Source organism: Podarcis filfolensis (genome assembly GCF_964270895.1).
Source record: "Podarcis filfolensis genome assembly, chromosome: 9".
Taxonomy (NCBI): domain Eukaryota; kingdom Metazoa; phylum Chordata; class Lepidosauria; order Squamata; family Lacertidae; genus Podarcis; species Podarcis filfolensis.
The window spans coordinates 49370488-49393381 of NC_139610.1; the positions used below are offsets into that span (position 1 = coordinate 49370488).

The following is a 22894-nucleotide window of genomic DNA, read 5'->3' on the forward strand; positions in this document are numbered from 1 at the left end:
TTGCTGGTACCTTTCCCAGGAAAATCAGAGGCTCACTATATCAGGTATTGGAAGACCGGACAAACGCTAGAACATTAGCAGTGGCAACGTTTTTATCGGTGGTTGCAAGAACCAATGATCCCTATCTTTAAGTCTGAACAAAATGCTTGTTTAACCTGGACGTAGGCTGTCTGAATTGTGCATTGCTTTGTAACGATTTGTTGGGTCTCTGGACCGTAATAAAGATTGATTTATTGATATTCCTGAACTTCAACCATCTCCAGCAATTCTTGCCTCTCATTTATCCAGTTCACTTGTGCTCTGTCTTGGCTCCAGAACTAATCTTCCACTCCAACATTAGTTTCTGCACAACAGGAATGGGGAAATCTTGTTCCTCCTGAAGTCCTCACAGAAGACCTTCCAAGGATCACCTGCTACCAGGGACAAAAGTGGGTAAGGCAATGGATGTGACTCTTAACTTTGTACAGTAGGCTACATTCTAGTCATGCAAAATACAGGTTTTCACCACAGGCAAGCAAGAGCCATCACCACAGTTCAAGGACACAGGGTGCAGAGATGTTGGTGTTATGGCCAAGGTAGAGACTTCACCCACTAGCTGAATATGTGGGCAGCATAGCTGCTCTGTGCATTGGCAGGGGAGGTGAGGGTTATCCTGTACTATCCACGACCTCCTCATGCATGGGAGGAGTCCTTCACTGAATCTGGTCGTTTGTCCTTCTAGCTCAGTATTGTCTGCACTGACAAGAGCGAGCTTTTGAAGGTTTCAGAAAGGAGTCTTTCTCAGCACCTCCCTGAAGGTGTCAATGATTGTAACAGAGACCTTTTCCATAAAATGCTAAGATGAATAAAACATTAAAGGGAATTAACTTTCGGGCAGTTTGAGCCTAAGGGCAGACTTACACAACTCATTTAGCACAATTGTAATGAATTGATGAGCTCCGTGCTTGTGTTGTTTCACTGCTGCAACGCTGGAGTCTAGCTTGTGGGTGGAACTGTCATTATATGTGCATTATTTTTTTGAAGCTCAAGGACCACGTCCCCTTCAAAGGGCCACTGGTGGATGGGGCCAAAGGAAAAAGTGGGCAGAGAAACAAATGTAAACTTCTCCTTTGTGGAGGAGGCTCATTTCTACGCACACTCACCCATCGACAATTGTGTTGCAGCATTCTGAACCAATTACAATTTTCCAGACGAGAGCAAGGGAGGATTCACACAGATTGCTTTGCAGTAATCCAATCCTGTGTTGGGAGCAGAGATTGAAGGATCTGTCAATTTCAGTTTGCTAATTTCCCCAATCTTAAATTCAGTGCTATTTTTTTCGAAAAAGAGGTGCCAGAACTCACCGTGAACGCCTCCCTTGTTCTCTTACAATGGCAATGGTGCCCACCTGAGAGGTATCAGAACTAAATTCTGGTGAGTTCCAGCTGAAAAACAACCACTGGTTCTTCACATTTCTGCAGCAATTTCTGACCCCCCCTTTTTATAATATAATCCTCATAAAAAACCTTCAGCAATTTCTCCTCATATAATGCCATTTTTGTATTCCATTTTTTGCCAGTATATTCATTTTAATACACATCCCCCCCCACCCCAATATGCACATTTTTGTAAACATTGGTAGATTGGAGAGCACTTAGTTTGGCTAAGTGCATATTTTGAAGGATGGCTGTGTTTCATTTCTCGAATTATTTTGGTAAGTGTGAATTGATAAATTCATATTTAAATGTGAGCTGAACTGAATTTCTCTCCCATCCCTAGTTGAGAGTAAACCTTATTTTTTGTTTTCCTTTCAGCCTACAATCTTTGCAGACTATTGATACATGGGCTCCACTGCAATATACATACTAAACACCAACATATTGAAGTTACCTGTGCCTTGACTACTGTGGCAAAACTCTCCTACTCCATCAATATTGTACCAGCAAGTGTTGGTAAAGGGTACTCCTAGCTGAGGGTACCCAGGCTTTCAGTGACAAAGCTGGATTCAAAAGCTGCCCCTAGATTATGTACCCACTCTTTCACTGGGACAAGACAGTTTGGGCATATAACACTAATCCTGGCCTGACTGCACTGACTGCAAATTAGTTTCTGGGCCCAATTGCAAGTACTTAAATGACTCAGGACCGTAATACCTCAAAATCCATCTTTCCCTTAACCTGGACTTTGCAAGCATCATTTGAGGCCTTTCTTCATGTTCTCCCCTCCATGAGAGGTCCATAGGATGGCAACATGAGAATGGGCCTTTGCTGTGGTGGCTCCCTTTGTGTAATGCTCTTCTTAGGTATTCTCACCTCGCACTTTCATTACATATCTTTAGGTGCCAGATTAAAATGTTGCTCTACAGCCAGTCCTTTGGCTGACTGAACCATCCATAGCCTTTTAAATGAGTTTGGGGGTATTGTTTATTAATATCATGTTGGGCAATTTGTGTTTTTATGGGCTTGTTGGGTGAAAGGCAGTATATAAATGTAATTTTTAAAAAGAAATGGGAGTGCAACTGCATTCAGGACAGTCAACTGTCCAATTCTCAAGCACCAGAACCAGCTCCATCCTGCGAAGATTCAAACTCAGTTTATTTCCCCTCAGCCATCTCACCAGATGGTGAAATAAAGCTGGGTGTCATCAGTCTTCTCATGGCACCTTGTGGCCCCACCACTTTCCTGAGGGCTGCCCCACACCTGGTGTTGGCTCTCTTTAAAGTTGTGCACTCACTTTGGGACCAAACCCCACTGAGGACAGGGGGACCTCCCTTCCAAGCTGTACATCCACAAGGTCAAGCTGTAACCTAAAGAAGTTTCAGACTGATGTGCAAATATTCCTTAAGCCAGTGGTTCTCAACCTGTGGGTCCCCAGATGTTGTTGGACTACAACTCCCACACCCCTGAGGTCTGGCCTTGCTAGCTAGGGGTGATGGGAGTTGTAGTCTAACAACATCTGGGGACCCACAGGTTGAGAAAGGCTACCTTAAGCTGTTTTAAAACCTAGTAAACTAAACGAAAAATAAAAATTCTAACCCTCCAGCTCCAGATCAATGTAATTCATGGGAAAACATAAATTTAGGCAGTTGGTTATATTATATTCCGGAAGCAATGGTCTCACAGGGACCCATCGTTAATTTATTACAGCTAATCCTTCATTTGCTTCGGCGTGGAGCAAAGCAGAGCACGTCCGCCCGCGCCTGGGGATCCTTCTGCGGCTTATTTGGCAGAGTGGCGAACTGGACCTCCAAGGCTCCAGAGTCTTGCCCTGTGCCTCTCCATAGCCTCAGTTCTGAGCACGCAGCGCTCTCCGATCTCCGCGAGGTCAGTTCTCCGGCTGCTTTGCAGCCTCGCTGCGCCAGCTCGGAGCCGCGTTCCAAGCGCCCCTCTCCGCCCGAGGAAGCGTCAGCTGCGCCCCTGCGGCGACTCCCCAACGAGCGCCAGCCAATCCCCGACGAGCCCCGGCGCTCCGGGAAACTTTGAAGGACGGGAGGCCGAGAAGACGCTCTTTCTGCTCATCGATTGGCTAGCGGCTCGGAGGAAGTCACCAATAGGAGCCCTTCGCTGCTTTTCCCAAGCTTGATTTTTCGCTCTTTCCTCGCCTTCTTCTAGACGGGAAGGTTGCGGCGCGCGCGGTGGGTTGATGAGCGCGTCTCGCTCTCAAAAGTTTCATACCCTCGACGAAGCGCCACCCGTTTGCTCTTCGTTTCGGCTGCCTTTCTCAGACGAAGGACAGATCCTCGTGGAGACGTCTGGACCATGAATAAAAGGCGAGCTGGGGCGCGGATCCTGCTGCAGCCCTTAGCTGTGGGAGCCGTCGAGCAAGGCTGAGAAGTGTCCCCTCCACGAATTTTAAATTTTAAAGAAAATTCCCTGGTTTTCTAAGCCTCCCGCCAGGAGCGGGAGAGGATCGCCGTCTGAGCCGCCCCGTCGCCGCGATGCGCTCCCTGAACATCACCCCGGAGCAGTTCGCGCAGCTGCTGCGCGACAACAACGTGACCCGCGAGCAGTTCATCGCGCTCTACGGGTTGCAGCCGCTGGTCTACATCCCGGAGCTGCCGCGGCGCGCCAAGCTGGCCTTCGTGCTCACCTGCGTGCTCATCTTCGCCCTGGCACTCTTCGGCAACGGCCTGGTGCTCTACGTGGTCAGCCGCCGCAAAGCCATGCGCACCGTCACCAACATCTTCATCTGCTCGCTAGCCCTCAGCGACCTGCTCATCGCTTTCTTCTGCGTCCCCTTCACCATGCTGCAGAACATCTCCAGCAACTGGCTGGGGGGTGAGTGGCAGAGCCAGAGGGAAGGAGGCGGGTCTCCGACTTCCAGGGAGGAGGGAGAGGGGCGCTTGACCTCCACTTCATTCCGACACACCACAACGATTCCCCCCCCCCCAAATTAAGGGAAATGTTGGGGTTCTTTAATTTTAAAAGAACAAGTTTGTAGTCCTCATGGAGATACAGAAGCTTAATACTTTAGAAGTGTTCAGTGAGTGCAGAGGAGAAGAAAGCGGATTCATAGTGGTGCAAAAATAAAACTGCTAACACCTGTGCAAAGCTAAGCTGGGTCAGGTTTGGTTTCAGGGGACCATGTGTTGAGATTCCTGCATTGCAGGGGTTGGACTAGATGACCCTTGAAGTCCCTTCCAACTCTACAATTCTATGAGAGATTGCTGTGCAAGCAGCCACAACCATACACCTGGGCCTTCCAAGTCAGGTTTGTAAGTGGAGGGGCTATCTAAATGTGGGGGAAAGTTCTGATTACCTTTCCTTCCAGCATCATTTATCCTCAGTCGCTTTAGGGCAGGGTTGCTTAACATGTGGGACTCAAGATAATCCCAACTCCCATCATGCCTGCTCCTTGTCAGCACTGGCTGGAGCTGATGGGAGTTGGAGTCCAACAACACCTGAAGAGCCACAGTTCAGTCTCCTCTGCTTTAGGCCAATGTTTGCAGATCAAGGCAGTGTGGTATAGTGGTTGGGAGTGTTGGACTAGGACCTGGGAGACCAGTTTTCAAATCCCTGTCAGCCATGAAACTCACTGGGTGACCTTGGGACAGTCAGTCTCTCAAGCCTAACCTCCCTCACAAGGTTGCTGTGAGGGTACAATGGGGCAGAAACATAGGAGCCAACTCCTAGGGGCCAAGGTCCCTTTGGGGCCCCCCAATAAAATATTTGAGGGAGGCATGCCCTCCCAGTAGATGGGCATTGCCATTCAAAGAGTGTGTGTGCACAGTCTTGTGACTGATTATGAGGGGCAGGGTGCTTACCTGGGTCCCCCCCAATATTTTATTCAAGTTGGCACCCCTGGATGGAAGAGAACTGTGTGCTCCCCCTTGAGCTCCATTGGGGACAGGTGGGGTAGAACTGTGATAAATCAATCTTGTACCAATGTAGCAAAGTTGTCTGTTTAAAGACAATCAACAGCTACTAGCCACAATGTACATGTTCCACTTCCATTATCGGAGGCAGCGTGTACCTTGATACCAGTTGCAGGAATCACAGGTGAGTAGCGTTGTTGTGACCAAGTTCTGCTTTGGGGCTTCCCGCAGGTGTCTGGTTGGCCACTGTGAGAACAGGATGCTGGACTTAGATAGGCCATTGATCCAGCTGGCTCATCTTATGTTCTTGTGTCAACTTACATCAGCCTCACCTGCATTCTGTTGCTGAATTGCTTCCATGGGTGCATCTTATAAACCACCCATAAAGCTCTCTTGACTGGGGAATCATAGAGTTGGAAGGGACCCTGAAGATCATCTGGTCCAGTCCCTGCATGGCAGGAATATGCAGCTGTCCCTTATGGGAATCAAACCTGCGACCTTGGTGTTATGAGCGCCGTGCTCTAACCAACTGAGCTAGTCCTAAGAGTTAATAATGCTGCTTGATTTCCTATAGCAGCATCCATAACTACATTATCTACAGTCCAGCAGTTAATTCTCCTTCACAAGTTCCATTTAGAAGTGTGTGATAATGCAACTCTTAGCAGAGTGTGGTCATAGTTCAGACCATGGATAGGCAAACTAAGGTCCGGGGGCCAGATCTGGCTCAATTGCCTTCTAAATCTGGCCCACGGACGATCCGGGAATCAACATGTTTTTACATGAGTACAATGTGTGCTTTTATTTAAAATGCATCTCTGGGTTATTTGTGGGGCATAGGAATTCATTCATTTTTTCTCCCAAAAATATAGTCTGGGCCCCCCAAGGTCTGAGGGACAGTGAACTGGCCCCCTGCTGAAAAAGTTTGCTAACCCCTGGTTTAGACCCAGCTTCAGGAACAGACCATGACATTAATAGTAGTTGTACTACAATTAGGGACACTGATTGAAGAACAATATATAATGTACACAATATATGTGAATTATAACTGCGGGGAGCTGATGGACTCCTACAATTTGCATTGTGATTGAGCGAAGTGACTGAGTGTTCAAAGCACTTCAAATATTATCTTGTAAAGATAACAATAACCCTGCAGGTATTCCTATAGTTCTGCAGATGGGAGACTGAGGAGGAGTTGCTAATGGCGGAGGTAGGATTTAAACCTCCTAATTGTAGCTGTCTTAGCTGCTGTGCCACATCAGTCCTCTCTCCCCAAAAGGCATGTAGCTCCAGTTTTCTAAAAAAAAAAAAAAAAAAATTCTAGCATGGCATCATTGTTCAGGCCTTTTTCATACTGTGCACTAATAAAGACAATAATTATGTCTTTTGCATTTTATTATGAGATTGACAAATAGGAGAATGCACAGAGCCTCAGGTCTATCCCAGATGTTCACAGCTGCAGTCTTCAATGAGATTTAGGAATTTGGCATTATTGTGACAATTGCTGCAAGTACTAAATGTCACCAACAGAGCACGGAACTATTCATAAATGACATCAGTGTTGCAAAAACATAAGCAAACGCCGACAGTAAAGTTGCAAAGCATTGTGCTTGGCACTCGTATTGTTCATCCATGCATGTGTAGTCAGTATCCATGAATTGGCTTGCACCTTAGACGCAGGGTTGTAAGGAGTTACAGAACTATATGGCAACAGTACTCTCCCAGCTTGTGACCCACTGCAACCAGCATTCAGAGACTGAACGTTTGTGCAATGTAAGTGTTTAGCATGTTTAAGGAGACATAACAGACCAGCTCATAACTGAGGCTGAAAAACTACATTAATAAGAATAGTGTAATTATTGCTTTTCAAAAAGTGTGACACTCAGTTGGATCCCCACTGCATGTGTATTGTTATGAGTTTGGGGCTCAGTCCGGATGATACCTTGGATCCCTCCCAGTCCTTGGGATCCTGAATCTGTGCGGGTAGAATGTGTAAGGGGAACTTGCCTACCAGTTCCTTTATCAAGGTAATGGCTTTGGCTGGCTAGTTAAGTACCATGATTTTAACATATCCTAAAAAGTTACTGTGTGCCATAAAAAAAAACAGATGGGCCTTTCCCTCACCCATCTGGAGCCAGAATTGTTGTGGGTATGAGCTAGAAGCTGGGAGACACAGAGACATGTCTTGCTTTGTGCTGAATCCAAAGCTGGACTTGGGGTTCCCCTGGAAACTGAGAGGGGAAGCAAGATCTTTTGGAGTATTAATGCTGTGAGACTCTCCAGCCTAATGCCCAGATTGCATATAAATAAAATTATATTGCCTAAAGACACCACACATTCATAAAGACACACATTCATTTCAAGGAAGCCAAATCCTTGGTAAAGCAAAGACACCCCTAGACTCTCTCACTTCTTGGAGATTGGGGTGGTGTGTAATAGTATAAAGTCAGCTTTGGCGTTTTGATGGTGCCAGCACCTTGCTGTCCTATCATTATATATTTTGCATAGTTTCACGTGCTACAGAGTTTCAATTCTGATACAATGATCAGTTTATCAGAGCAATGTACAAAGTATCTGAAAATCACAGTGAGGGGCAATGTATACAAATTCAGAAATACAGTGTTTTTCAAATTAGGAAAACAGACTTCCATGCTACTAAGAAATGACTAGACCCTAGGTCAGAAGGTTGGAGGGACATAGCAAGCTGGTGGAGAAGGGAATTAGTCTATTACTGCTGCCGTCACTGCCGATTAGTTGGCAACATTACCCAGCTTGCATAGTGTAGGCAGGCTGCCTTCACAAGACTGAAGTAGCTCTGATTGACAGCAGTAAACAACATTAATGTTTCAAGAATTAGGAAATGATGCTTAGAATCAGTGAGAGTCATTGCCACCAGCAGAAAGACTAGCTGAGCTCATCTTGAATTTTTCTCAGTCCTTGAATTCTCAGTCCTTGAATTTTTCATGCGCTTTTAGGAGGAACAAGTGGGGGTGGACTAGCAACACAGCAGTGGGGGCTTGGAAGCAAAACCTTTTGCATTCCACTGCCCTTTATTGGCATTCTCTCTATGTTTCCCTCTTTGAATCAGGCGTGGATTTTCTTCTTCTTCTTCTTTCCCCCCAGCAAGGGCTGTTGGCCTATAGAAAAAGTAAGTGGGGACCACAACTGATGGTGGGTAGAGTGGGAAACAAAAGTGGGCAGACTTCACAACAGTGCAGGATTGTATAGCACAATCTTTCTTATTGCCATCATATTTACAGGCCATATAAAATCAGCCTTACGGCTACAGGTTCCTCACACCAGCTTTACAGCTCCCCCTCCCTGTTTAATCATAATATATTTTAGTCTTTAAGACAGCAACGGGGAATCTGTGTCCCATGCAACTAATTAAGCCCATTTGGCCCAGTCCGTTAAATGTCCCATCACTGGAAGCTGGTGGGGTGCATGGGTGGAGCCTATGAGGTCACATGAGTAGAGCCTAGGAGGTGGTTCCTTGTGAGGTCCCCTTGCAAATTGATAGTGGACACTTAAACCGTACAGTTGTGCAAATGCTTCGCACCAAGTGTCTAACCTTGGTTTAGAAGGTGTCCCTGTTCACACACTTGCTTCTCTGCAATCATGTCTGTGGAACACCAGCTGGAGGAAAAGCATTTGAGGAAATCTAAGCATCATGTCTCCTCTCACAAGTTTCCCCCTTGAAAATCACCCTCTGCTTTTGCAACTTTGTGACTGTATGTCTGGCACCTAGGATTCTGCCAAACATATTGTTACCACCTCAAATCTTCAGTCTTACACCACTTTTCAAGCAAAGTCTGCTAGAGTCTGTATACTGTAGGAATAGCAAACAAGGCTCTTTACAGTGACAACTGGTGATCAGGGTTCTGCAGAAAACAGCATGCCTAGAAGCAAATTTGGCATCACATGTTTAATGGAAGGCAAATGCTGGAGGTAAAGGAATATTAGTACTCCCACTGTTGTTCCAGTTACTAACAAAGACAGTGTGCGTAGAGAGAAACAAAAGCAATAGTAGTGCACATTATATTTTTGTTGTTGTTTAAAAAATTGTATAGCACTCGTTTTGTAGCTGGAATGCACTTTGGCAGTCTAGCTGTTTATTATGTCAGGTTTAGATTTCCAGCCATTCCACAGACTTTTAGTTGCATGTGCCATCATTTTATTCAGCTTTTAACCTAAGAACTCTGCTGGCTCTGAATCTGTGAGAAACCAAGGCACCAGTTCAAGGTCAGTTGCAGCAAAGAATTTGGTAAAGTGTGTGCAATTGAGGCCCCATGTACACCCTTCCCTGTCACCCAACATGGTTCCAGGTTCTTTTTCTCCAAAACAACAGATTTTGCAGAGCAGCTCAAATATGGATTTTTTCGAAAAGAAAATCAAATATATTACAACATTTGTGGATTCCAGTTAGATAAAAATCAAAGAAAATGGAACTCACTGTTCCAAAAAGGAGTAGGAAATTGTGTGATGCAGTATTAAGTTTGGGTTATATTAAGTGTTTTTGAGTGTGTGGTGTTTTTTAAAGAATTCATTTACAATGCATTCCTATACATGCCACGTTGAATCCCAGCTTGGGAGAAAGGTGGGACAGAAATATATTAAATAATAATAATTGCATTTACTTGGAAGTAAGTGCCATTGAGCTCAATGGAGCTTACTCCCAGATAAGTGGGGCTAGGCTTGAAAGCTTTGTTGTGAAAGTCAGAGACTGCTTTAAAAATAAAAGCCACCTCCTTCTCTAGCCAGTGCTCTCCCCAGATTACAATATAAGCATATCCAGTCTCCAGAATTAAATATTGTGTTCTGTTGCCCCCACCTCTCACAAGCAATAGAATAAGCAAAGAAAAACACATCTCTCCCCTCTAAGCCAGCTCCCTTCGTTATACAAGCCAGTTCACAATTATCACTCTTTATGTCTCTTCCCCAGCCAAGGACAAAACACCTCCTGATGTAGATGAACAATTTCTTCTCCCCCCTTTACAACAGAAAAGCAAGCTGTTGCACGAGGGACCCCAACCTTTTAAAACAAAAGAAAGACCTTCAGGAACCAAGAAAGAAATGATTTTTCATTTTTGCCTCTTTGCCTGCACTGAGGAAAGTAACCTGGCTGGGCTGGTACTAATGCCCTGCTTTCTCACAAAATAAATATATTTTTAAAAAATAAAGAAAGCTGAAGCAAGAACCTAGCACACCCTCTCACAAAAAAGGTGCACACATCCTGCTGTTCAAGGAAAAAATGTGTACCAACAGGGAAGAACAAACAGCCACATGGTGGCTTAGGAGGGCAGTCACAAAGCTCTACGCACGTCACAGTCCATGTCTGGTGCCTCAAGGCCATGCTCCTGAAAGAGAAAACATGAGATGGTTGCTTGTGTTTAACTGCTCCCTCTACTTGGGAGGCAGGGGTTGAAGTCTACTGCTAGTTTTTTAATGGCTGGCTAGGCAGAGAAGATGGACGAAAGACTCTCAGTAATTGGAAATGTTATTACGTGTGTCAGAAGAAAGACTGGACCATGGTTTCGGAGGTTTGAGGGTGTTCCCCCCTCCCCTGAAACTTCACAGGGCTACATCCCACTTTGCCCATGAGGGGCCTCCCCTGCATATGATGTCAGGCACAGGAAAGGCAAAACTGTAGGTTTAAGTTGAAAAGGAAGGATCGAGAGCACACTCTAAACATTCATCTTTTATATGTCCCACGGAGGACCTTACAGTCTTCAAACAAAAACATCTTAGAGGTCCCGGGCCACAGGGAGGTTAGGCTGGCCTCAACCAGAGCCAGGGCTTTTTCGGCTGTGGCCCCGATCTGGTGGAACGCCCTGTCACAAGAGACTAGGGCCCTGCGGGACTTGACATCTTTCCGCAGGGCCTGCAAGACAGAGCTGTTCCGCCAGGCCTTTGGCCAAGGCACAGTCTGACCCCCTCCTTTGGTAATCCTCATAGAACTCTAGCCCAATAGTTGCCATTAATTTGATTCTGAACTGATTTTAGAATGAATTGATTTTAGAATGTATTTTAATTAATTGATTGTGATTTTATGTAAACTGTGTTACTTTTACTGTTGTTAGCTGCTCTGAGCCCGGCTTTGGCTGGGGAGGGCGGGATATAAATAAAATTATTTCGTTATTATTATGAATAATAATAATTTATTATTTATACCCCGCCCATCTGGCTGGGCCTCCCCAGCCACTCTGGGCGGCTTCCATAGAAACCAAAAATACACTAAAATATCGCACGTTAAAAACTTCCCTGAACAGGGCTGCCTTAAGATGTCTTCTGAATGTCAGGTAGTTGTTTATCGCTTTGACATCTGCTGGAAGGGCGTTCCACAGGGTGGGCGCCACTACCGAGAAGGCCCTCTGCCTGGTTCCCTGTAGCTTTGCTTCTCGCAATGAGGGAACCGCCAGAAGGCCCTCGGCGCTGGACCTCAGCATCCGGGCAGAACGATGGGGGTGGAGACGCTCCTTCAGGTATACTGGACCAAGGCCGTTTAGGGCTTTAAAGGTCAGCACCAACACTTTGAATTGTGCTCGGAAACATACTGGGAGCCAATGTAGGTCTTTCAAGACCGGTGTTATATGGTCTCGGTGGCCGCCCCCAGTCACCAGTCTAGCTGCCGCATTCTGGATTAGTTGTAGTTTCTGGGTCACCTTCAAAGGTAGCCCCACGTAGAGTGCATTGCAGTAGTCCAAGCGGGAGATAACCAGAGCATGCACCACTCTGGCGAGACAGTCCGCAGGCAGATAGGGTCTCAGCCTACGTACCAGATGGAGCTGGTAAACAGCTGCCCTGGACACAGATTTGACCTGTGCCTCCATGGACAGCTGTGAGTCCAAAATGACTCCCAGGCTGCGCACCTGGTCCTTCAGGGGCACAGTTACCCCATTCAGGACCAGGGAATACTCCACACCTGCCCGCCTCCTGTCCCCCCAAAACAGTACTTCTGTCTTGTCAGGATTCAACCTCAAACTGTTAGCCGCCATCCATCCTCCAACCGCCTTATTATTATTATTACTACTACTATTATTCATTTTGGCACCTTTTCTTGTCACTGGACTGTGACAGAGAGGGTGCCTGATTCAAAAGGTGCTAAATTACAGTTGGAAAGGAAGAGTATATCAAGGTGGGAGGTATGAAGCTTTTCTTCCTGTTTGGATACAAGCAGGTGATGTCCCTCACTTTAAGGGTCCTCTATAGGGGATTTTACTGGGACGTGGGTGGCGCTGTGGTCTAAACCACAGAGCCCAGGGCTTGCCGATCAGAAGGTTCGTGGTTCAAACCCTCATGATGGGGTGAGCCCCTGCTGTTCGATCCCAGCTCCTGCCAACCTAGCAGTTCGAAAGCACGTCAAAGTGCAAGTAGATAAATAGGAACCACTCCGGCAGGAAGGTAAACGGCATTTCCGTGTGCTGCTCTGGTTCGCCAGAAGTGGCTTAGTCATGCTGGCCACATGACCCGAAAGCTGTACACCAGCTCCCTTGGCCAGTAAAGCGAGATGAGCGCTGCAACCCCAGAGTAGTCTGCAACTGGACTTAACAGTCAGGGGTTGCTTTACCTTTACCTATAGGGGATTTTACAGAACTTGCCTTCACAGTGGCTTGGTTAAAGTATAACACCAAACTATGGTTTGGTGCTTTGTGAAGAATCTTTCCCTCATTACTTCCCTTGCGCGCTCCAGTTTAATCTGTCACTTTGAACTAGGGGGCAAAGTGTAACTTGCCTAGTTCAGGTGTAATGACAAATGATGGTTTGTGCTAACCATCATTTGCCCCAAACCATGATTGCAAACCCAGTTCAAACTACTAGACTAGAATTGAGAAGAGAAATTGGAGCACACATAAGCACTGTGCTTGTTAATGTAATACCAAATCATGCTTTGGTGTTGTGTCTGAAAAAACCCCATGAGAGACAACAAAGCCTATTTTTTAATCATCATGTATGGAATACAGTACTGTCTCAATTGCTATACAGTAAAAAATGTTGGAGAGAAAAAAGCAGCTTTATGCTTAAGAATCAAAACCTGGTATCTTATTAGTCTCTTTGTGCTTGAAGACATCTTCTTTCAGTGATTCCACAGCTGATGCTTCTCAGAGGAACTAAATATTATTCTCAGCAACTGTAGCTCAAAGATTGCTTGTGCCTTTTACCCTCCAAAATAAGAGATAATCCCCCAAAGTGCCTTAAATACTGCAGCCATTTATAAAAGCAAATGCCTCTGGTGTGTTTATGCATATCTAAGATGATCTGAAGGCAATTTAAGCATTGTGAGAAGTGAATTGATTTTCAAAATCAAAGTTGTCTTTGAAATAAGCTGCTGCTTATCTCTATTTACTATATTGGGGGAAAGCTTAAATTGTATTTCTATGGTTGATTTCAAATGCCCGCTACGGTAATTGCTATGAGCAGTGTATATCACAATGTTTAGCTGGTGATCTAGCATGAGGTTGAACACCAGATATTGCCCAGCCCTACATATAAGCCTAATGGCACAGCCTGTCTCTATTTTTCATGCCTTTGTTTGATACAAGGCACTTTGGGAAACTATCATTGTCTGAAAAGCAGGATAAAGGCATGGTAAATAAATCTGTGAAGAATTCATAGCATTTTCGTGTGAACAACAAGAATAATCATTGGCATCTGTCTGTTTCTCAGGAAGAGTGCACCTGACGGTTTGGGTCAAACCATCAGAGAGTTACAGTGCCTGCTTTGGCTGTATGGGACCAATATGGGAGAGTCATGCTTTATTGCAAGTGGGGTAGATGAAGGTGTCCAGTTTTGCTGCTACAGGCGTACGATGGTCGCTGCTGCATATGCATGACCTGACTGTCTGTCTCCAGTCACTGTGATCATCTGCAAGGAGTTCCCATACAGTGGGGCAAATCTTGCCAGCCTTCATGCCGTGTTTGAAGATGTCTTTGCAATGCAGTGTTTGTGTGCCAACAGGCCTAGTGCTTGAAGCCACTTCCCCACAGAGTATATCCGCTGAGCAGAAGTGTGTACATACTGGGAATATGGGCTTGGGAGAGCACGTCTTTATTTTAGACTCTGTCAAATGTCAAATTGTCTGACAATTTGAGGAACGTAATTGATATCTTGGAAAAATTAGAAGTGAATATAAACACTAAAGCAGTTATGATATTTGTGGACGCGGAGAAAGCCCTTGACAATATTTCTTGGAGTTTTATGAAAAAGAACTTACAGGGTATGGGGGTAGGCCAAGGTTTTGAGAATGGTATAGGTGCAATATATTCTGAACAAAAGGCCAAATTAATTGTAAATAATGTGGTTACGGAACAATTTAAGATAGAGAAAGGGACACGACAGGGATGCCCAATTTCCCCATTGCTTTTTATTTCGGTCCTGGAGGTCCTGCTGAACATGATTAGAAGGGACCGGTTGGTTAAAGGTATACAGGTTGGAGCTAAACAGTATAAACTGAGAGCATTTGCAGATGACCTAGTTTTGACCTTACAGGAGCCCGAATCTAGTACTAAAAGAGTTTTAGAACTAATTCAAGAATTTGGCCAAGTGGCAGGATTTAAACTGAATAAGTCGAAAACTAAGGTTTTAGAGAAAAACTTAACACCGATTGAAAGAGAGAAGTATCAGAATTAAACAGGTTTAACTGTTGTGAATAAAGTGAAATACCTGGGGATCAATATGACAGCTAAAAATGGGAATTTGTTTAAAGATAACTATGAAAAATGTTGGATGGAAGTGAAAAAAGATTTAGAAATTTGGTCAAATTTGAAGCTTTCCTTGTTGGGTCGAATTGCAGTTATAAAGATGAATGTATTGCCTAGAATGTTGTTTTTGTTTCAAAACTTGCAAATTGTGGACAAGATGGACTGTTTCAAGAAGTGGCAGAAAGACATTTCTAAATTTGTCTGGCAGGGCAAGAAGCCAAGAATAAAATTTAAGATATTAACTGATGCAAAAGAAAGGGGTGGATTTGCCCTGCCAGACCTTAAACTTTATTATGAATCAGCAGCGTTTTGCTGGCTGAAAGACTGGCTACTTCTCGAGAACACAGACATTTTGGATTTAGAAGGTTTTAACAATGTTTTTGGGTGGCATGCATATTTGTGGTATGACAAGGTTAAAGCACATAAAGCATTTAAAAACCATATTGTCAGGAAAGCATTGTTTAATGTCTGGACAAGATACAAAGACTTATTGGAAAATAAAACTCCAAGGTGGTTGTCACCAATGGAAGCGAAGGCTCAGAAAAAGCTCAATATGGAGGCCAAATGGCCGAAATATTGGGAGATCTTGGAACAAGAAGGAGATAGATGGAAACTTCAGAGTTTTGAGAAATTAAAAAATAAAGTGCGAGACTGGTTACATTATTTTCAGATAATGGAGGCTTATAATTTGGACAAGAAAATTGGCTTCCAGGTGGAAAAATCCAAACTAGAAACAGAACTGTTAGAACCCAAAACTAAGATTTTGTAAAAAATGTATAACTTGCTGTTGAAATGGAACACTCAGGATGAGTCAGTTAAATCTGCTATGATTAAATGGGCACAAGATGTTGGACATAACATTATGTTTGCTGACTGGGAACAGTTGTGGACCACAGGTATGAAATTTACGGCATGCAATGCCTTAAGAGAAAATATTATGAAAATGATATACAGGTGGTACATGACCCCAGTCAAGCTTGCAAAAATTTATCATTTGCCCGATAATAAATGTTGAAAATGTAAAGAAAATGAAGGTACATTCTTTCACCTTTGGTGGACGTGCCCTAGGATTAAGGCTTTCTGGGAAATGATTTATAATGAATTGAAAAAGGTATTTAAATATACCTTTGTGAAGAAGCCAGAGGCCTTTCTCTTGGGCATGGTCGGCCAATTGGTGTTAAAAAAGGATAGAACTTTTTTTATGTATGCTACAACAGCAGCAAGAATACTCATCGCAAAGTATTGGAAGACGCAAGATCTACCCACTCTGGAAGAATGGCAGACGAAGTTGATTGACTTTATGGGATTGGCAGAAATGACTGGCAGAATCCGTGACCAGGGAGAAGAGACGACAGAAGAAGAATGGAAGAAATTCAAGGACTACTTACAAAAATACTGCAATATTAATGAATGTTGAGTGATGTTGGATTGAAATCAAGTGGTTTCTAGCTGTAATGGTACACAAGAATATGAAAAAATGGCCCTTTTTTTTCTTTGTATATAAGTAAGAGTTTAAGCTACAATAATTTAAGAAGACAGATAGAAAATAAGGGGTTTTTTAATTGTAATGCTACAAGATAAGGATTTGCTGGATAAACAATTTGAACTGGAATACAAGAAGAGGAGGCATGAGGAGGTCAGGGAAATATGTTATTGAAAAATAAGTTATGAACTTTGTGTTTTTATTATTTTTTCTTTTTAATTTTTCTTTGTTTGTATAAAATGGAAAATTCTAATAAATATCTTATTTTAGACTCTGTCATGCCATTTGATACCCAAAATCTTCCTGACACAGTGTATATGGAAGGTGTTGAGGTGTTGCTCCTGGCAATTGTAAGTTGCCAACAACTCACTTCCATAAAGCAGCGTGCTCAACACACAAGCCAGGAAGACCTTCATCTTGGTATTGGATGTTAGCATAACATTCTCCCATACCCTTTTGGAGAGGTGAGCCATTGCCATTGCTGCCTTGCCAATACATCTGTCCAGTTCAGCATCATTGGAAAGGTTGGTGGCTATGTTGGAGGCCAGGTAGACAAAAATGTCTTCCACCTTAAGCATGTGGTCACCAGTTCTGATGCATGGAGTGCTGGCGACGTTGTGACTGAGGATAATGGTCTTCATCAGGTTGATGGTGAGGCTGAGCTCCATGCAGGCTTAGGAAAAATGGTTGATAATACTATGCCAGTTCCACAGATTGAAGCAGTTGAGTGGGCATATATGGGGTAAAGTGATCTCACAGGAAAACTGGATCCAAGTTGTGTGCTTGGCCTGGTAGCAAATTGTCAACCAGTGCAGATCTTTCGCCGTAAGTGGGTCTCCCTCCTGTCAGCAATGGTGCTGACTATGTCATTGTGTTGAAAGGTTTTGCATTAGATAATGTATTTTTAAATGGTTTATACATAATAATAAGTAAAATATAATCAGGTTTTGATCTGTGGGTTCCATCTTTTTAATGCAATTTTATTTACTTCTGATGGGGACTTGCTATATACCAGTTACCAATCTTGATTGAAATATCTTCGGGTGATTTGTCTGAGGTTCTCCCCTTCTGCCTAGCTTCATTATTTTATAACAGAGTGGCATTGTTAAACGCTTAACGTTTATTGACTTAATGGGAGAGTTTAAAAATATGTCATCTACAGATTGATAATTGGCTCAGCTTGCTCTGAAGTCAGGTGATAAAACAAATGTTGCTCCAGTTACATTTAATGAGCTGTAAATGCCATCCACTACACATCAGATGGGATGGGTGACTGAGTGACTCATCAAAGTTTAACAGCAAGGGCTTAATGAATTATACGTTTTTACTATTATTAAAGTTTTTCTTGGTTTAGAAAAGTACATGCCTTGTCTCTTTTCTCAAGTTGTACAGTCTTTTCTACAGAGCAGTTACATTTGTTGTGAGACATTAGTGTTGAGTATAGCATAAGGTCAGGAAGAAGGGGAGAAGGAGGGGTGGTGGTGAAATTTATATTTTTTGCAGTGTACGTGGGGGGGTTTCGCGTCAGCGGCAGGTTCTCGTTCTATTCGCTTGTTATGTTTCTGGTTGGGGGACCAGGATATGGTTGGTTGTCTGCAATGGGGTTTGTTTTCCTTTGGGGGTGGAGGACTTGTTGGGTCATGTAAGCCAGACTGATTTGCATGCTGTTGGTGGGTTCTTGTTGTTGTCTTGTTGGGCTGTGTATGTGATAAAGGGGAGCTATATTGGGGTGAGGCATCTTCTTCTATTTGTCCCCGTGTCAGTTTTGTTTTATTGGTTAGCTTTTCTAGTAAGACTGTTTCCCATATGATTTGATACCACTGGTTAATGTTCACCCCTGACAGGTCTCTCCAGTGTCTGGCTATGAGGCTTCTGGCTGCTGAGAGTAGGTGGGTTATAAGCTCTGTATAATGTGAGTGGTCATTATGCTCTTGGAAGATGTTCAGTAGGGCCAATTCTGGGGTGAGTTCTAATACCTATTTAGTTATTTTGCATATTTCTTGTAGGACTGCTGTCCAGAAGGGTTGGGTTTGGGGGCATTCCCACCACATGTGGAGGTATGTGCCTGTGGAGGTGCAGCCACTCCAACATTTTGGTGAGGTTCTTGGGCATATCTGTGCCAGTTTCCATGGTGTTAAGTACCACCTGTAGGTGAGTTTCAGAGTGAGTTCCTTTCTCTTGGCTGAGATGGATTTAAAGTGAGGTTTAGACCACATTCTAAGTAGGTCTTTAGTTTTCCCCTAAAGTTGGGCCAAATGCATTTTCTTAAAATGCAAGTCCAGGGAGAAAGTGAAGGAAAGCTAAACCAGGCAGTTCTGTGAAGCTCATAACAAGGAGGCAAAGTTTATCATTAAAGCTGTACTGAAGTAAAATTAATGGTCTTCTTGGTTTTTATTTATTTAGAGTATTTCTACCCTGCCTATTGACCAAAGTTCTTGACAGATAATTAAAATTCATAAGATAGACAATAGTGCAGGGGCTAGATGTACCTGGAAATGCCAGGAATCAAACCTTTTATATGTGAGACATGTGCTCTACTGCTGAATTATGCCAGAGCCGGAGGTGTCACCTCATTTTGCCTGCCTTTATATGCTTTAAAGTTCCATGCTCAGACTACATTTTAAGCCAGACTTAAGTATTTCTTTGTAACTGAATTACCATTTTAAGCCTGTTTGAACAAAGCTACTGTATCTGTTATTCTTCAACAAGTATTCCGAGTGAGTAAATGTTATGTTTATCTTTTTTAATACTTATTGTGTGATTATTGTTTTAACGGGGGGAAGGGGGAAATACCAGGAAAAAATCCAGTCTGCCTTAAAGTATTCTGTCTAATGTAACAGTACTGCTCTGCCCATATCTTTCAATCATAAAATGTTCACAGTTATGCAATAGAACAGTCCTTTTAATCAAATACATTAAAGTACAGTGCTCCGAGCTAGGGATCTTTTTTTCCTTGTAGAAAATGATGGTGGGTTTTGATTTGTACAAACACAAGGGTGAAAACAGATATTTAGAGACAAAGAATCCAAAAGTGTTCTAAGTATAAGCTTGTCATGCTAGCTTTTGTATTTCTTGCTGAGAGGTTATTTTAATTCATAATGATTTCTGTTGAAAAACACTGCCGGTTTGAAAGCTGTACTTAAGTTTGGATGCTTGGCTGAAACTGCAGTACTTTGAGCCAGCATACAATTTTTGTCAAAACAACTTCTATGATAGAGAGACCACAATTCTGTTGCTAGGCAATTTGGGTATCAGAATGCCTTCTCTAATGAAAAAAGGCTAACTTTCTTATTAGATCCTCTGCCACAAAATTGTATGCAACCAAGTGGCCTTTCATGTCTTGTCAGGATTTTTTTGTCTGCATCCTAGAAGCTCAATCATGCTGAATTAGAGAAAAACTGATAATCAAGCTGACTGCATCAGATTGATTACCTCAGAAAGGTGAAGAATGTTGTCACTCCATTGACAGTATGAAGAAGAAGAAAAGATAAAATTGTGGAATGTAGAGTTTGAACTTTTTTTGGGGGGGGGAGGGGAAGTAAAGGCTAATTGTCTCCCTGAGGAAGAGCAGGTGCAGTCCTAAGCATGCTTACTTGGGTGTATTACCCATAGAACCTAATGGCATTCACGTCTGAGTAAGTAAGCATAGGATTACAACTATATATTTGGACCCTGACAGGAGCAAGGACTGCTTCATGCTAATAAAACCCTGCATCCTTCCTAGTGTTATAAAACTTGAGGCAAAGCACTGAGAGTGCAATATATGATAATTTAGGGATGTGCAATTGAAATGTTCAAGCTGGCTGAAGCACGGAAGGCACTAGAGGAGAAGAATTCTGCAAAAAGTGGCTGGATTGAAGTGCGCAAAATGTTTTGATATTTATTTTATTGGATTTAGCATCACTTTCCACCATGTGCTGCTACTGTCATGCTGACAGGTTCAAACCCATAAAGATGTCTGAGGAAAGGGAAGGGCGGAGGAAATGAGTTAGAAGGAAGGATCTTCAGACTTTCTGCATAACTACTGCACAAAGATAGTTGCATGCAGAAGAAGGAGCCCCTGGAACTCTTTTAGTGACAATAAGAGCAAGTATGAACTAGCCAAATTTACTTATCTTCATTTCAGTAAGATGCCGAGCCAAACTGTAGCATGTGCACACTTCTACTTTGTGGCTGAAAGCTTGGAGGGCTTTAACCAACTTGGGTGGCTTTCAAAGAGGATTAGACAAATTAATGGAGGATAAGGCTATTAATAGCTTCTAGCCACAATGTTTTCCCTCCACTGTGAGAGACAGTTTGCCAGTTGATGGGAGAACATCTGGTTGGCTACTTTCTGAAATCCATGGGCATCTGGTTGGTCACTTTGACAGTAGAATGCTTTTTAGATCCATCACTGGGGGGCAGTCTGTGAGGTCCTGGGGTTCTTCCTTTTTTTTTGTTCTTATCTCACAATTTTTCCAAAGAGCTCACCCCAGTAGACATGGTTTTCTCTTTCATTTAATCCTCATTGCAACCCTGGGAGATCAATTAGGCTGAAACTCATTTCATTTGCATTATTTAGTTTAATGGGAAAATGATGTAATCAATCCAAACGAAGAGGCATGATAAATGATAAAAGCTGAGAGAGGGGTTTTTAAATTAAAAAAAGTAGTACTGAATTGTTACCTCAGCACAGTAGAAAAAAGGAAACCAGTTATTTTTCCATAAAATTTACACACCACTTGATTGAGGTTTTTTACAAAGTGGTTGGCAAAAGATAAAACAGAAAAATCAAGAGAAAAGAAATAAAAAAAAAGTACAATTTATGTAAATACCTGAAGAGGAGGAAGAGGAACATTAGGATGTTAATTTTTGTCCTCTTTGTGAAACACTTGCTTTAGATCATAATAAACCATATCCCCACTCCTCCTCTTTGTGTGTCCTTATCCTCAACTGTGGTGTTTACTTATTTTATTCACCTTATATACTTTCCTTACGCAAAAATACTAGAGTGGTTTACAGTTTAAAAATTTAAAATAAGCTGATGTAGTCCAGATGACAGATCCTGAAGCTAAGACTCCAATACTTTGGCCACTTCATGAGAAGAGAAGACTCCCTGGAAAAGACCCTGATGTTGGGAAAGATGGAGGGCACAAGGCGAAGGGGACGACAGAGGACGAGATGGTTGGATAGTGTTCTCGAAGGGTCGGAGCTAAACAATACAAATTGAAAGCGTTTGCAGATGATTTGGTATTAACTTTACAAGAGCCAGACACTAGTACGAGAAGGGTTTTAGAGTTAATACAAGTATTTGGTCAAGTAGCAGGTTTCAAGTTGAACAAACAGAAAACGAAAGTACTGGACAAAAATCTAACAGTTGCGGAAAGAGAGAAGTTTCATAGTGAAACTGGTTTAATGGTAGCAAAGAAAGTGAAATACCTGGGGATTAATTTGACATCTAAGAATGTGAACTTATTTAAAGATAACTATGAGAAATGTTGGACAGAAGTTAAGAAAGATTTAGAAATATGGTCAAATTTGAGACTTTCCTTGTTAGGCCGAATTGCTGTTATTAAGATGAATGTTCTGCCGAGAATGCTGTTTTTGTTCCAAACATTGCAGATTGTGGATAAAATGGATTGTTTCAAGAGGTGGCAAAAAGATATATCTAGATTTGTCTGGCAGGGCAAAAAGCCCAGAATAAAATTTAAGATATTAACTGATGCAAAAGAAAGAGGGGGGTTTGCCCTGCCGGACTTAAAATTGTATTATGAATCAGCGGCTTTTTGCTGGCTGAAAAACTGGCTGCTTCTTGAAAACACAGACATTTTGGATTTGGAAGGGTTCAATAACAGGTTTGGTTGGCATGCATATATATGGTATGACAAGGTTAAAATTCACCAAGGTTTCAAAAACCATATTGTCAGGAAAGCATTATATAAGGTTTGGACTCGGTATAAAGATTTGTTGGAAATCAAAACCCCTAGGTGGTTGTCACCAATGGAAGCCAAGGAAGTGAAAAAACTTAACATGGAATCAAAATGGCCAAAATATTGGGAAATTATAGAACATGAGGAGGGAAAAGTGAAATTGCAGAGCTATGAGAAACTGAAGTCAAAAGTAAGAGACTGGCTTCATTACTACCAGATAAATGAAGTTTTTAAACAGGACAGGAAAATTGGTTTCCAGGTGGAGAGGTCAAAATTAGAAACAGAGCTTTTGGAACCCAATACTAAGAATCTGTCAAGAATGTATAACTTGCTGTTGAAATGGAATACACAGGATGAGACGGTTAAATCAGCTATGATTAAATGGGCACAAGACATTGGTCATGACATTATGTTTGCTGACTGGGAACAGTTATGGACTACCGGTATAAAGTTTACGGCATGTAATGCCTTAAGAGAGAACATTATTAAAATGATTTACAGGTGGTACATGACC

The 22894-nt window shown here is 42.9% G+C and overlaps 1 protein-coding gene across 1 annotated transcript in view; it reads left to right on the forward strand.

Moving 5' to 3' along the window:
- Positions 1-3495: 3495 nt before the first annotated feature.
- QRFPR (pyroglutamylated RFamide peptide receptor) overlaps positions 3496-22894 on the forward strand; it is a 36653-nt gene continuing 17254 nt past the window's right edge. The window contains exon 1 of the mRNA XM_083571565.1: positions 3496-4256. Coding sequence (XP_083427691.1) covers positions 3917-4256 — 340 coding nt within the window. The 5' untranslated portion in view covers positions 3496-3916. The remainder of the gene's footprint in view (positions 4257-22894) is intronic.